At 46.6% G+C, this 14769-nt stretch overlaps 1 protein-coding gene across 1 annotated transcript in view; it reads left to right on the forward strand.

Moving 5' to 3' along the window:
• Positions 1 to 11942, forward strand: part of LOC144170540 (protein O-mannosyl-transferase TMTC4-like) — a 36666-nt gene extending 24724 nt beyond the window's left edge. Inside the window, exons 13-15 of the mRNA XM_077700396.1 lie at positions 1091 to 1232; positions 1857 to 2154; positions 7371 to 11942. Coding sequence (XP_077556522.1) covers positions 1091 to 1232; positions 1857 to 2154; positions 7371 to 7522 — 592 coding nt within the window. The 3' untranslated portion in view covers positions 7523 to 11942. The remainder of the gene's footprint in view (positions 1 to 1090; positions 1233 to 1856; positions 2155 to 7370) is intronic.
• The last annotated feature ends 2827 nt before the right edge of the window (positions 11943 to 14769 follow it).

Genomic DNA, 14769 nt, shown 5'->3' on the forward strand with positions numbered 1-14769 from the left:
CTTTCACCAGTGATGTTCCGTACTGGGGAGAACAATTCCCATTTCTAGGTTCAGAAATTCCAGATTTTTAGCACTTTTCCCCCACAGATTTCTCAAGAATTCCCTGAAAATTTCCCTGCATTCACCTTTTGCAGCTGATAGATCTTTACAAGTATTCGTGTTCGGTTGAATGATGATTGCTGATTGACAATGGTATCCCTTTTGTAGCGGGGTGATGGTGTGTCATCTTTGGGCGTTAGCCAGCGTTTGTGCATTAGCCAGCACCACCTATGTCTACTCTGCACAGCCTTCCGGACGCAGACGCATTCAGAGAATAGGAGCTTCAGTGTGAACTAAATTGCTAGCCGTGTCTGTCACCAGGTTACGTAATGCTGAAATTAATGTGCCTGCATTTTGGACTCTACCTAATTAATTTGCCTTTTTCATATTTTAGCTCAACGTTGGGACCGCTGGCACAATCTCTTGTTGACAACACGCGAACAAAGGCATACTCAAAATACTTTTTTGTATATTGTGCAAGAATAGTACATGCAAACAGGCTTGAGCCCTTCAGCCACTGTCACTTCATACGTTACTAGCTTTTTCCCATGGAGTATTATTTCTTCTATGCTCCCCTTTGTTTTATCAACTGGACTGGAAGCGCTCTTGGGTGCTTGCGACTTGCGGGAACACAACTGCAGATATTTGAACATAAATTCGATGAAGTGTTAAGGGAACTTTTTGAAAGAAAAAGTAATAAATGATGCGAGATTTGGTTTTCTGGCACTATTTTTCCTTTTTACTCTACGACACTTCAAATTCCGCGCATCTATTAAAGATTTTGTTTTTCCTTTTTGGCCAACATTACAGCCGAAAATTCCCCGAAGAAGGGTAGGTTCCCTGCACACAACATCACTGCCCCTCACCCAACTTGCAGCCAAGCTAGTTTGTGTGCATCAACCTCAAATGCAGGCTTGCGTAAAGCCTTAAAAGACGGGATATTGGTCCATGTACCTTTGTGAGCTGTGGGGTTACTCGGACATAGGCCCCTTCCCGTGATTCCCCGCGATACTTGCCGGTTCCACTGAGCTGGGGCAACTGTGCAATGCAGGCCCGACTTTGCGGCAGCCTGGATGAACCTGGGCATTGTGCAGAGCAGCTTGGGCCTACTGGCTGACGCTGAGCAGAGCTACTGGACAGCCATCAGCCACAGGAGCAAGTACCCCGACTGCTACTACAACCTGGGAAACCTGGTGGGTGCCCCCCCTTTCACTTTCGTGGGGCTGGTGGGGCCAAGTAGGGCACACAGCCAGATTAGAAAGGAGAGGCTGGCTCAAGTGGTAGTGATAGACGGCTGCTTGCAAGGTGCCGGTGCAAGACTTGGCGGTGGTATATTGGAGTTTGGCTGTGCAGCAACGTGGACTGCCTGCCTAGGCTGGGTGAAATTAAAGCCGAAAACTGCTTTGAAGTGAGTGAATCTCCCGCCCAGGTTACACAGCTAGAACACTGGTGTCCATGATTCCTAAGTTGCCATGTCTGTCAGCCTTGGGATCAAATTGGGCTCATTGGTGGTGTCACATTGTTATCAGCTATGCTCATCTGGCCCTAAATTACCATGTGCAGCCATGTGTGGGATCACATTGTCTCTCCTCATTCTGACTAAGCGAGAAACTTGCCCTTGTCTCTTACAAGGAGCAAGATTATTCTCCTGCTCATCATGGTAGTGTAATTATTATGATGAGCACAGAAAGAAATGGGCAAAGTTTTGCTTTTAGCTAAAGCGGTGTCATATCCTCTGATGAAAATGTTCAAATGCATTGTGCTACACGGAATGAGCGGTGCTTCATCGCCACTGTGTGTCCCCCTGCTGTGTGCAGTACCTGGAGCAGAAACGATACGAGGAGGCGTACCGTGCGTGGCGCAATGCCACCCGCCAGCGGCCCCAGCACCTGGTGTCGTGGAACAACCTGGTGCTGATGCTGGACCAGCGGGGGCGCCCCGAGGACGCCGAGCGGGCTGCCCTGCAGGCCCTGGCGCACCTGCCCCATGAGCCGGCCCTGCACTTCCAGCTGGCCAACATCCTGGGGAAGGCCGGCCAGTACCAGCGCTCCGAGCGCCACTTCCTCCAGGCCATACGGCTCGCCCCCGACAACGCCAGCTACCACACCAACCTCGGTGGGTGCAACCCCTCCCGGCTGGCTTCTTCCTAAATTACGAGTTTGGTTTACTACAAACACTGCCTTGTCCTGTCAATAGTGATAACCATTCTATCGCAAACATCAAACAGATAGTAGGGATACTAGAGGAAACTGATAAAGTGGTGGCGACTCCCCAGCCACTTCCGGCGATTTCTTTATGACATCACAGGATCTTGTTTGTGTCACTGGCAGCCGCTGACCTAAGCCACCGCCAGAAAACATGACGAGGCAATTGTAAAGGACCTTCTAGGTCTGTTTTATCGTTTCGCTTGAGTGCTAATGTGCAGTTCTCACATTTATGGCTATTACGTCACAGCAGCATTATATTGTAAAGTTGTTCAATGTGGGTAAGAAGTGTGCCCTTTGTATCCCCTACCCTGACGAGGAAAAAAATAGAGGGACAAACGGTGTGCCTCCGATTTGTTTGTTTCCAGCATTGCTGACATGAACGCTGTTTTTGCTGTGGGTATTGGCGACATACTGGTGTCAGAAGCCTAGCTGCACTGAGCACAAGATGAGCGCACAGACTGGCAGAGCTTCCTTGGCTACTCTACTCTGGCTGCCTGCCATCATTTTGCAGGGGCTACAATTTTTCGTCTGGGACTGCCAGTGCGAAACAAAGGACTGAGGTGTGACAGTGAAACTCGCTGCAGCCAGATATGCCCGGCAGTGCTCACAGTTGTGAGGGTGAAACTAGCCTGCATCTAGTGTTGGGCAGCCCCTTTATGTTCGAGACGTTGAGTTGGGCACAAAAAAAAAAAGGAAAAAAATCAGGATGTCGAACCGGAACCGAATGGAACCAAAAACTGGAACTGAACCGCTATTTCTGCCAGAACTGAGCTAGAACCCGAATTATTTTTTGAGCACGCTGAACCCGAACCGGAACTGAACCAAAAAAAGAAATACCGGTTACCGGTCCATCCGGAAACGGTTCTACCCTCCGTTGTTGATATTGCACAGTCAATGCAATTCAGGACTTTTTTTTCTTTCACGTACCATCAACTTCATACCCGCTCGCGCACTTTCCCCTCCAGACAATTGAACGCTACCACGCTCTATGTAACAACAGGGGAAATAAATGAGCACTAATGTAACAATGGTCTGTTGCTGCTGGAAGCGCGAGCGTAGTGCAAGCTGACCAAACGGAATGCCATATTCGGCAGCTTGCAGGGGATATAAAACAACTTTCCCCTTCCCTTGCTGCGACTTTATTGGAGCAGTCAGGCTGCAGGAGTGCTCCACTGCGCAACAGCAAAAGCCCACAGCCGATGTGTGCAAACTTTTTGCATTTCATAATTTGTTTAAAAGGTCCGACACCTGCAAATTGTTAATACTTGGCAAGTGTGGCTGCAGGAGCTGCTCAGTGGCTAAGCCGTTTACTGCTGACCACAAGTGGCCTCGATCTCTGTTCCCCACAACCGTTTTTCTGAAGTAGATAGAAATCGAAAACGTCTGTGTATCGAGATTTCGATCCACATTTAATATCACCAGCTGGTTAAAATAAGTCTGCCGGCCTGCAATATAAGCTGCGCGTCAAAGCAGAGATATAGCACGGGGCTTCAAACGCGGCAGTTTTAAAAAAAAATGTGTTTACACGGAAAACAGCAAAAAAGAAAAAGGCAAATCACATTGTTTTAAAATATTACAAAAAAAGTAAGTATAACCGAATAAGTAAAAAAAAAAGCACCAAAATGTGGATATTGCTCTATACTTTTCTTTTCCCTGCCTTTCACAACCAAACGTGTCTTCAATACGAAGGAAGTGAGTTCCGTGGTCAGTTTTTGAGGACAGTACAGTGGACAAGTTCCGTTTTTTACATATACAAATAACAACACATATGTCAGGCAAAACTGTTAAGGTGCGCACTTAATCCCTTGGCAAGAAACTGCAGTCCTCGACCTTGTCTTGGAAGAAGAAGCAGTAATAAAGCAGATGACACGTGCAGAAAGGCAGGCCGGTACCTCACACTGTCCCATTCGCCCTGCGATCATCTTTTCTGCTTGTTCTGCAGTTTTGTCTCTCAGATCTGCAGTTTTTCGAAGGTGCACTTGTATTGGCTGCCCAACTCACTACATTAGTTCTAGTGCTACTCGTTCCAGAGGGGAGTAGTGCTGTGGACGAATTAAAGAGCGTCTACCCAAAAAAGTCCCATCTCATGCTCCGCGCGTCAAATTTCCCTGTCATTTTGTAACAGCATAATCTGTTATAAGATTTCGCAATGTAGCTCACGGAACGATGGCCGGGGGTCAGGCGGTACGATGACATACTGATTGGAATGCACGCATCCAGTACAGCTATCGCAAAAGGAATTGCAGTGGTCAGAGCAGTAATGCAGTGACTGAGCGTTAACTAAAGGTTACTTTTAACAAAAGTGTGGCTAAGACATTTGATAAGGTGACAGCTAACAAATTATTCTGGGTGACCAAATAATTTAATTCATTGGTAGTATTTATGTGCCTGTTGTAGGATTTTTCTGTTTTGTTACAAATATAAAAAATCTGCGCCATTGGTATGAAGTGCTGTTATTTTAACGCGCCAGTACGCAGGCCTAAATTTAAGGCTTCAAAGTTAGCGTAATAGACGATTCCATGGCGATGATTGCAATTTCAACAAAAAAGGAAAGGGCAGAAAATACATCCCACCGTCATATCTCTTGGCGGTGGCTTTATGAATAGTCGCTAGGACAACATAAAGTCTGGGCAAGAAAGTAGGTAGTAAATCGTTGCCACTTCATCTGTTTTTCTAATATCTCGTAATTCTTTAACGTTTGCTTTGCAATTGCGCCACTGCCCTCGGGGAACAGCAGCATTTTGAATTTTTGTTTGTATTTTGATTTGACTCGTTTTAAACTACTAAATGTTTTTTCTAGTTTCAGTGACAATTCAACTCATCGAATCGGTTAGCGAACCAGTTCGGTGCGTGATTTTGTCGAACCGGAACTAAACTTCGAACCGTCGAACCGCCTAAACCGTAACCGTAACCGAACCGGTATTTTTTTCGGTTCGACTCACTGAAAAAAATGTGCCTTCGCTGGCACTGTCAAAAAAGGAACTCAGTTATCTTAAGAATTGTGTGTAGTAATATGATGTGCACAGAGAAGCACGTGTTGTTGAGTAGCAGTGATTTTACAGTTCTGCATCTTGTTTTGTAATACTCAAATGATGTCTACCACCTGTCCCGTTGGCATTCTTCTCCTGTCTTGTTGTATTTTCTGCATTAGAAAATATGCATAAAAAATGTGTTTAACCTTTTGAGGGTCAAACTTTTTCGCCAAATGCAACACCCCAGGGTCAATTTCTTTTATTGCTGATTTAAATTCTACGCATGAATTTATTTCGAGAAAAAATTATCGTAATTTTTTTAGGCTGACCATAAAGTGACAAAAAAATCGTTTGTGTTGATACATATATGGGATTTATTCATGAGTAACACAAGAAAAATTCTAAATAAAAACGAGAGAGTAACTAGCCGGGGCCTGTTGAGTGAATCAAAATCAGATAGACATCCGTTTCGCGGGCGCAAAAAGCAGGAAGCACCCGGAAGGCGATACCGAAACCAGCCGCTGTGTGCCCGGCCAGATGCGGGAGCAATAGGCAGCGCACCGCTCATAAAAAACAAAAAAAGGAGAAAAGAGCCTCATCAGTTTCGCAGGCGACCTTGATCTGTGGCAGGCGTAAGAAGCGAGAGGCGCCTGGACGCCCGTTGGGCGATACCCAGCGCGCCCCTCGTTAAGGCCGATCCACGCGGCGGACCAAAATGATTATTTGGACCGCGGTTCGCGCGGGCCGCCGTTGGACCGCGCAGGACCACGGTCTTCGCGGTCCAAATATTCGCCGAGGCTTTTTGGTCCACGGTCTCGACGGCGGACCGCGACATCAATCAGCGTGGTCTGACAGCTCCCGCGCCGCGTGGGCGGAGCCGGGTCCAGTTGCGCCAATAGAGAACGTCGCGGGCAGCGCGGTTGATTCGAAGAGCTTGAAGGAGCCACACCGAAGGAATTGGTCTCGACAACGAATGTTGTCTGGCAACACAGTGTTTTAGCCAAGTCGTTCTGTCCTCTGCTTTTCCGCCCCTCGGCCGCCACTGCAGCGCAGTTCCCAGAAACTGCGGCGGGCGCATATGTCCCTGCTTTTAGGACCGTGCGCACAGCGGGTGGTCGAAATACCCCCCTCCCCTTTGTCAGACTTGGCTCCCGACCCAATGTCTCAGGCACCCTAGCTATGTGTTCTCCGAAAATAAAATAAAGAATGCTTTCTCTTTTTTCGAGGGGTTCGGGAGGCGACCCAGGGACAGTAGCAGACGGTCGCGAGAGTTCCGCACGCCACAACTTGGTTCTGCAGTCCCAGCTCTTTTCGACAAATCCACTCCTTAACCGAGCACGACCTTTTCGGCACAGGGTAGTCTTCTTCATCAACGTACAAAACTAACGCCATAGCAGCCAAACGACGCTTGCGCTCCGTTTCCATTTCGACTGCTCCAAAATGCGCGCGGAACCGCGAAACCAAGCGCGAAATATACATAAAACATGCGCGGCGCGGGCGCGAGCCGTTCGTATGGGTTCGCCAGTTCGTCTGGTTGGGAGCACTGTGGTGGAGAGTGCAGCTGGTTGGACCGCTCTGTCGTCTGCTACGGCGGTCCGCCGTGTGGATGCTCTCTGCGCTGCATCGAAACGCGGCGGGCCATGACGTGGCATCACGTGACCGATCGGACCGCGGACTCGGTCCGTCGTGTGGATCGGCCTTTAGCGGATGCGCAAGCGAAGTAAATCATAAAAAAATTAAAAAAAGAGCCATCGGTGCAAGAAAAAAATTTGACGTATTTCCGCAGTGTGGCAGCACATGCCAAGCAAGAGAAGTTGGCGAAAAAGGCGCGCTTTGCCGTGCATGTACGTCATTGACCATTTTGAAAGTGTTTGTCGATGCCGTACATGTACGGCCATGACCCTCAAAGGGTTAAGGCAAGCATAACAGTACTCATCTGCTTCTACCCCTCCCCACAGCATCATTTTTTTTGCATGGCCTTTTCACTCTGGGCCTATTTGAAAACTGCATCAGGCTTCCACAAACAAAAGAAAAACTTGGGGCTGAACAGTGGTACATGTGCGGGACCTGATGTGTTGAATGCTTCGTGTTTCGTGTCACTGGCCCTGCACATGCGGGGAGCTCATTGCCTCCCTTTCGGTTGTTTCCTCAGGTGTGTTGTATCACCGGTGGAAGAAGTACGACCAGGCAGAGGAGTGCTACCGGCAGGCTCTCAGTCTCAAGCCTGACATGAAGAGTGCCCGTGACAATCTGGATATGCTGCTGCAGCAGACAAAGCTTCAGCCTGTGGAGACAAGGGACTGACTTAGCCTGCGGGCACTGATTTTAGCAACCACTGCTATTTCTACAAAGGGAAATGGAGAAAGCTAAAATCTGGGACCATTTTCGAATCTCCTCGCTTGTGGTTTTTAAGTGAAATACTCTCAGTTTTTTTAGAGTGACTGATTAGACAACATGCTGAGCTAAATGTCTTTCGGGAGGTTGTAAAAGTTCAAAGCATACTAGATCCTTATATGCAGTAGAAGTGCAGTTGGCATATGACAGTGCGTTGCATATGACCATGCATTGCAATAAAAAGGGAAGGAAACAACAGCGGACAGCAACCGGTTGGTAACAATGGTGGTGACCGAATATGGAGCAGATACATCCAAATTTTGCTACTACAAAATTGACGGGATGTGCGAAAAATTTCGTTGAAACGGAAATTCATTGAGGTGAAATCTGCCCAACACACCACGGATGGGTAAGAAAAATAGCCCCGTACATTATCTGTATCATTGACTGCATATGCAATCTTTAGAAACAAAAGTGACGTGCAGCTACATTGTGTTTATTCGGATAACAAACATACCAGCAATTATCTGCTTTTTACCCGCACATAAACAGTGCTGTACGGGGCATGAGGAGGGTGGGGGTGGGGAGAAATGCAGGCAGAAGATATGTAGCTGTACAACAGGGCATATCTACCGAGCTGATTACTTGAAGATAGCTGCATAGCTGCTAGGCCGTGGGAAGCACCCCTGTTGTTCGTGGCAGGAGCGGCGCCTGTTATCTTATCCTCTGACTGGGCAGGGTTGCATCTAACCTTGGCAGGCAAGCCGTGCATGCTTGTTTGTGGTTTGGGAGCACGGCTCATGTTTTCAGTGAAACCAGTGAAACTAAGGGCCCTGAATGTATAAGAAAGCTACAGAAGGCTGGCTTTAGGCTTATTTTATTGTAAAATAAATGTTCAAATCCAGCTTCAATGAGCAAAAATTTCAGCCCCAATCAGCGAAAATTTCGGAAGTGAGAACAACCGAGACAAATGGTTTGTTGTGGCGAGGAATTTGTTGCATTGAATGGTGTGGCTGGCTGAAGGGGAATTGGGAATATTTCATTGAAGCAGAAATTTCATTGAAGCAGAAATTTCATTGAAGCGGAGTTCGACTGTAGCGGGGTTCGACTGTATTTGTATCACACCGATCGAAGCGCTGCATCGATTGCACAAAATTGCATGGTTATGCTGCCGAAAGTAGCAATATATAAAATAGCTGTGCCACAACTGCTGAAACTGGCAAAAAAAAAGAAAGCACCGAAATTTGAGGCATGAGTCTTCCACGTTTTATTAGTAAGGTGCATTATACGAATAAAAAGGCTTTACTGGGAGTGTAGTTGGGGACCAGGGGGCATCATGACAGAAGGCACTTACAATGACCGCCTTGCATAGCGGTCCCCCAGAAAAAAAGCAGTGTGCCGAAGGTGCGCTAGTTGTGTAACAAAGAGATATATACAGGGGACGGCTGGTTTGTTACCTCCAAGAATAGAAAATTTTAGCTTGGAACCTAGAAAGGGCCAGCGTGTCTGGAGGTCGAGGCTCCCTGACCTGGACTGCACAGCAAACACAGTGAGTTTTTGTTAGCTGGTGGATTAGTTTGACCTGCGTACCATATTCAGAGCGCCTGTCGCACTTCTGACCATTGCATTCCCAAGGGCAGTATACCCAACCTGCCAAACGCAACCCAACCCACGGTTGCTGCCCCATTTCATGATCTTGGTCGCTATGTCTTGCTTCGAGGAGCTAATGGCTATGCCACCCGAGCCCTGTTCCTTGACGGTGTGTCATGCATGTTTATGTTTCTTTATGGTCACATGATTGGCAAAGTAGCAGGTACATTTGTTATGTAGTGTTGGCAATGATAGTAGCCAGCTACTTAGTTTTACTTAGTTTTCTTAAGCGCCGAAGGCAACTTCCTGTTCGAGTGGTGATGCGATGCACTTGATAGCTGCGCCAAGGACATCATTGGCTGCTTGAAGTCGTCACGATGCCTGCTCCAAGAGCTGCTTTGAAAAACGGAAGGTTGCCTCATCGGTCGCTGGTGTAGGCCCATTGCCAGAAAAAGGAATCAATATACGTGTATACCTATTACTTTGTAAATTTTGGGGGCCAAACATATTCGAGGTCCCCTTAGGCTCATTTAAGGGGGGGTCTACTGCAAAATATTCAACTGTTCTTTGCAGTTCACTCATATTTATGCCTCTGTGTTTTCTCTTGGTTGTGCGCCACTTTTTAATTTGGCAGTATATATTGGCCTTCAAGCGGTCTGTCACAACTCATCATGAGCAGGGTATGGTGCTGGCTCGAACAGAGCCACCACACACTGGCAGGGTAATGACGCACAAGGTGCGTAAAGCAGCTTTATATTTCTCATTTGTTTTCTTGTCTGCAATGATGAATCTTGCAAGCAAATTGTATTGAGTCTCCCTCAGACAAACTTGAGTGTCAAGTTTAATGCTGACTTTCTCCTGGTTGTTTTTACTTTTTCTCTTCGCACTCAATGCTTGCTTATGCACTGCAAGGGAGCAGTGGGTAAGGCCCTGTTGCTTGCATTGGCAGCAACAGCGTAGATATTCTCTCGCTGTATAGTGCAGCGCATGGTTTGTTTTTGTGTCTTGTTGTCTCTACCTGTTCAAAGGTAATGTAAAACCAGTGTAGAACAAGTGAAGCTATGTTGAACAGTGAAACACAGTCCCGCCCCGCCATATCTGAGGTTGCTCACCAGAGCAAGACACAGTTCTTTGGTGCAAGGTTTATTGAGCAGGTAATAATAAAGTACATAAAACACTGGTTATATTAGCTGCAGGGTAGAAAAAATTTCCTCCTGGTGGACCAATTGGGGTAATCTTGAGAAACTTTATTTTAGAGGAGTAGAGGCGAGGCTAGGTGAAGGCAGAAAGTAGTGAAAACCTGCTGCGAGTTGTGTAGAACATGAAGATGTGTTTTCTTTTTAGCAGTTCCCTTTAAAAAAGTAAAAAAGTTTATCTATGACTGTTTACTGCATTCTGTAAAACATTTATCATTGTAAAGCAGGAGCTGTCGTGTACAATCTTTTTGGGGCCCTTGTATGTACTGCAGCCTACTGCATAGGCCATGCCTCAAAAAATCCAGAGCCCTAACACCGACTGTCTGGCATGTTGAGTACCTTGTGAGAAACCTCCTTTCCCATGTGGTCTCCTGCGATTCTGTTGTGTGTGTTATGACACACTGTTGGGTGCATGTAGTCGATGCAGAACTCCTGCTATTCTGTCAGCATATAGCCTGGCATGCAGTGAAGACTGTGGGAGGGGGAACATTTTCCTTCAAAATACTGTTGTGACATGATTGATTCACACTGAAACTTGCAGTCAGGTCTATCGTCCTAATTCCATGAAAATTTTTTTGCTTTACCATTCAGCATATACCATTTGCTTTACCATTTGATTTACCACCATGGTCACATGCGTACTCCTGTACTACAAAAAACTTTTGCTGTCTTCTCAACACAGTCACTAATTGAAGCGCTGATGTTGACACGAAACTTGCAGGTGAAGAAGTAGAAATTATCAATCATATTTTGATAAGTATTGACCGGTCCAACTAGCCATTCCAGAGAAAGCTTTTTCGTTCTCCCTTAGAGCATGGTTTTAGTCTGTGCATCCACGTGCTGAAAGATGGTGTGAGCGATGTTTGCCTCAACCTGTGCTTGCTTGAGAAGTGCCATGATTGTTTGTTTGTTTTTATTTCAACACAGAAGAGATGGTCTATTTTAGTGCAGATGTATGCAACTCATCTCTGCATACCTTTGTTAGGTTTGTCTAGGACTCATCTGTGCACGTTATTTTTATGTTTGTTGTCATTGCTTCTGTTGCACTGTATTAACTCTAGTAGTTTGTGAAGTGGGCTTTGTTCCTACATCAAATAGTTACCCTAAAGTGCTGCTGTGCATGTGCGTTTCATTTCTGTCGCGGAAATTTTCCAACTCGGCGTGTGTTTTGAATACATCTAGTGTTGTGAAGCAGTGCAAAAGTGACTCGGTTACAGTGGCAGCGAGTTGACTGGCCGTGACAAAATACCAGATGCCTTGCCATCATGCGTGATGCCCCCCTGATGAACTAAAAACTATTTTGTATGAAAATTTTGTATTCTCCAATAGCAATAGAAAGTTGTTTGGAGCATTCCAATATGCTAATATGGTATCTCCCTCGAATAAGTACAGTTGATGTTACACAATCCCAAACATATCACTACTGTGGATGTCAGGTATCTGCGCGATCAGAGATGTGAGACATATCACTGTTTGATGTTGGCGGTTGTTATGTATCCTGATGACCCACATGCTCAAAATCCCCGTGATGTACTCAGTTGAAGATGTCTGTTAAAGCACCATTGTGTTCGGGTATTGAATAAAGTATTCGTATGTACACCCTATTTATGTAAGTCTTGTGATCCTCTCGCATGGCCGCCTGCCTGTGGGAAGCAGAGGAAATCTGCAATATGCATGCACAAGTAGGCAGTGGATCATGCTAGTGTTAAGTTACAGCAGCATTTTACATTTTAGTACAGGTTGTTGCAATGCTATTATGAGCACTTTCAGAAGTTATCCAGTTCAAACTGCTTACTCGTTTGCACAAAGCATGCATTTTATTATCAATTTAGTTTAACACCGAGATTAGTGACCGCACAATTGTTAAGAAATTTTAAAATGGAGTAAAACTTTTCGCATATTCGGGCAGCTTCTGCAGCAATTTCTAAAGAGCCTCCTGGTACAGTGGCACCTACCATCAGCATAAAAATGCTTGGTTTTTGTTTATGACAAGGGAAAACATTCTGTTTTCCGGCGACTGAAGGAAAGCACGACTGTTCTAAGGGTGGAAGGGGGAGCGGTTGTAAAAGACACGTAGCTAGACTTAGTGCAGCATGGTGCAGCATGTATCCAGTGGAATCGTTCAGCTCAGCGCATAGAGTTAATACTACTGAGGGTCAGCGGTCACAGGATCACGCCTAAGCAAACGGCCCCTTTGCAACGTTATTGCCAAATTATCACCATAGTTGCGATTTCAGTTCGTAAAACGTAAAACTGGTAAAACGTCGCATGTTTATCGCGATACATGTGATATGAGTCATTTTTCAACTTTGTGCTGGATATGTTTACAAAAGCGCCCACTAACGCACGCACAAAAATGTTGAATATGTGCTCGGTACTAAGTGAATCTCATGCATAAATCAGTAGTTCGATCTGTGCGAAATTTGAGCGCGAACGAGTGAGCGGTTTTCAGCTACGTCGTCAGTCAGTCAGTCAGTAAACTTTATTGATGGGAAAGGGGATAAGGGAAGGGGAAGTGGGGCTAGAGAAGTGAGTGGAGCCCTCTTTCCAGGGCCCCAGTTTCAGCTGCCCCGATTTTCGCTCTCCGGATCAGCTCTCGCTGAGTCCCGAGGGCGGAGTTGGCCAGGGCTGCCTCCCATGTCTCTAGTGTGTTGGGTTCGTGGGCATTCTCCGGGGGCCATATAACGGGGCATCCCCAGGATGCGTGGAAGAGATTTGCCACCTCTCCACATTTTTTGCAGTGTTCGTTTGTGGTGTTCGGGAACATCAGAGCAAGTCTAGACTTGTGGATGAAGGTGTTCGTTTGAATTTTCCTTAGTGTTTGGCTTTCGTAGGTGTTAAGGCCTTTGTGTGGAGGGGGAAACTTCTGCCTGCTGAGACGAAGCCTGGCAAGGAGTTCTTGGTGGGATTCAGGAGGGGGAAGACTGTACGAGTGCTCTGACTCGGCGCGGTACGTTAGGAACCTCGCTACCTCATCGGCCATCTCGTTTCCGTCTAGCCCCTCGTGACCGGGGCACCAAATGATGGTGTGCTTATGCTTCAGGGTTGCAGGAAGAATCCGCTCTGTGGACTTGGGAACTCTGCCTGCCGCTAAGTTTAGAATGGCTCTTTTTGAGTCCGTGAGGATGTTCAGCGCTTGGTCGTTGTGTTCGCCCCATCTTATGGCTAGTAGGACGGCGCTTGTCTCCGCTTCGTCGGTGTCTAAGTCTTTGATAGTTATGCAGTCTATTAGCTCGCCTAGGTGGTCCACCGCTACTGCTGTTGAGTTCCGGTTTGCGCCTCTGCTTGCATCCGTGTAGACTGTGTTGCTCTGGTGCTGGAATGATTTCCGTAGGTATTTGATTCTGGCAGCCCTTCGGTCTTTGTGGAGGCTGGGGTGCATGTTCTTGGGTAGGGGGCGTGGGATCAGGCTTTTGCGTTGAGTTAGGGTGATGTTGGTCATCCGGTCTTGCCTGATTCTTTCTTGTGGAGTTCCGATTCTTCGCAAGATGGCTCTTCCTGCTGAAGTTTTGTTGAGACGCTCTCTCTGGGCTACTAGCACCGTTTCTCTTAGCTCTTGAAAGGTATTGAAGATTCCTAGAGCTGATAGTTTGTCGCTTGATGCATAGAAAGGCAGACCTAAAGCTGCCTTGTATGCTGTTCTTATGTTTGCCTCTATCCGTTCTTCTTGGGCTTTCGTGGTGATGTGGAAAGGGAGGCTATATGTGGTTCTACTGATTATGAGTGCTTGGACAAGTCTGAGTGTCTCTTTTTCGCTCATGCCGCTGCGGATTCTTGTAATTCTTCTGATAATCCCAGCAAGTTGGGTTGTTGTCTTCTTGAGCTTCTCCATCGTGGCGTCAATCTGGTTGTTGCTCTGTATTATCATGCCTAGTATTCTGATTTGTTTTTTTTCTGGGATGGTCTTTGTTCCGATTTGGATTTGGGAAGGTAGTTGTTCTTTTGTTGGATAGATTCGGATGAGCTCGCATTTCTCAGGTGAACATTCGAGGCCGTTCTCTCTTGCCTTTTCCACAACCACGTTTGCGGCAGCTTGCAGTTGTTCCGTTTTCTGTTGGAGGTTTCCTTTGGAGACCCATAGAGTAACGTCATCAGCGTAGATGACGTGACCTATGTCTGTGAATCGGGTTAGGGCTTCCGCAATCTTGATCATTGTAATGTTGAACAGTATGGGGGAGATAACAGAACCCTGTGGGGTGCCTCTGTTCGGCATTTGGAAACAGCCGGATCTCAGGTTTCCCAACCCTACTGTTGCAGTTCGGTTAGAAAGGAAAGCTTTGACGAAGTTGTAGATCCGTTCTCCGCTTCCTATACTGTTCAGGGCCTCTAAGATTGCCTCGTGGGAAACGTTGTCGAACGCTCCCTTGAGGTCTAGAGTCAAAAGCATTTGGTCTTTGTTATTCTTTTTGGCAAGGATTTCTTCCTTGAAGA

Source organism: Haemaphysalis longicornis, unplaced genomic scaffold (assembly GCF_048455015.1).
Source record: "Haemaphysalis longicornis isolate Haplotype H1 unplaced genomic scaffold, Haemaphysalis longicornis Haplotype H1 scaffold_2, whole genome shotgun sequence".
Classification (NCBI taxonomy): domain Eukaryota; kingdom Metazoa; phylum Arthropoda; class Arachnida; order Ixodida; family Ixodidae; genus Haemaphysalis; species Haemaphysalis longicornis.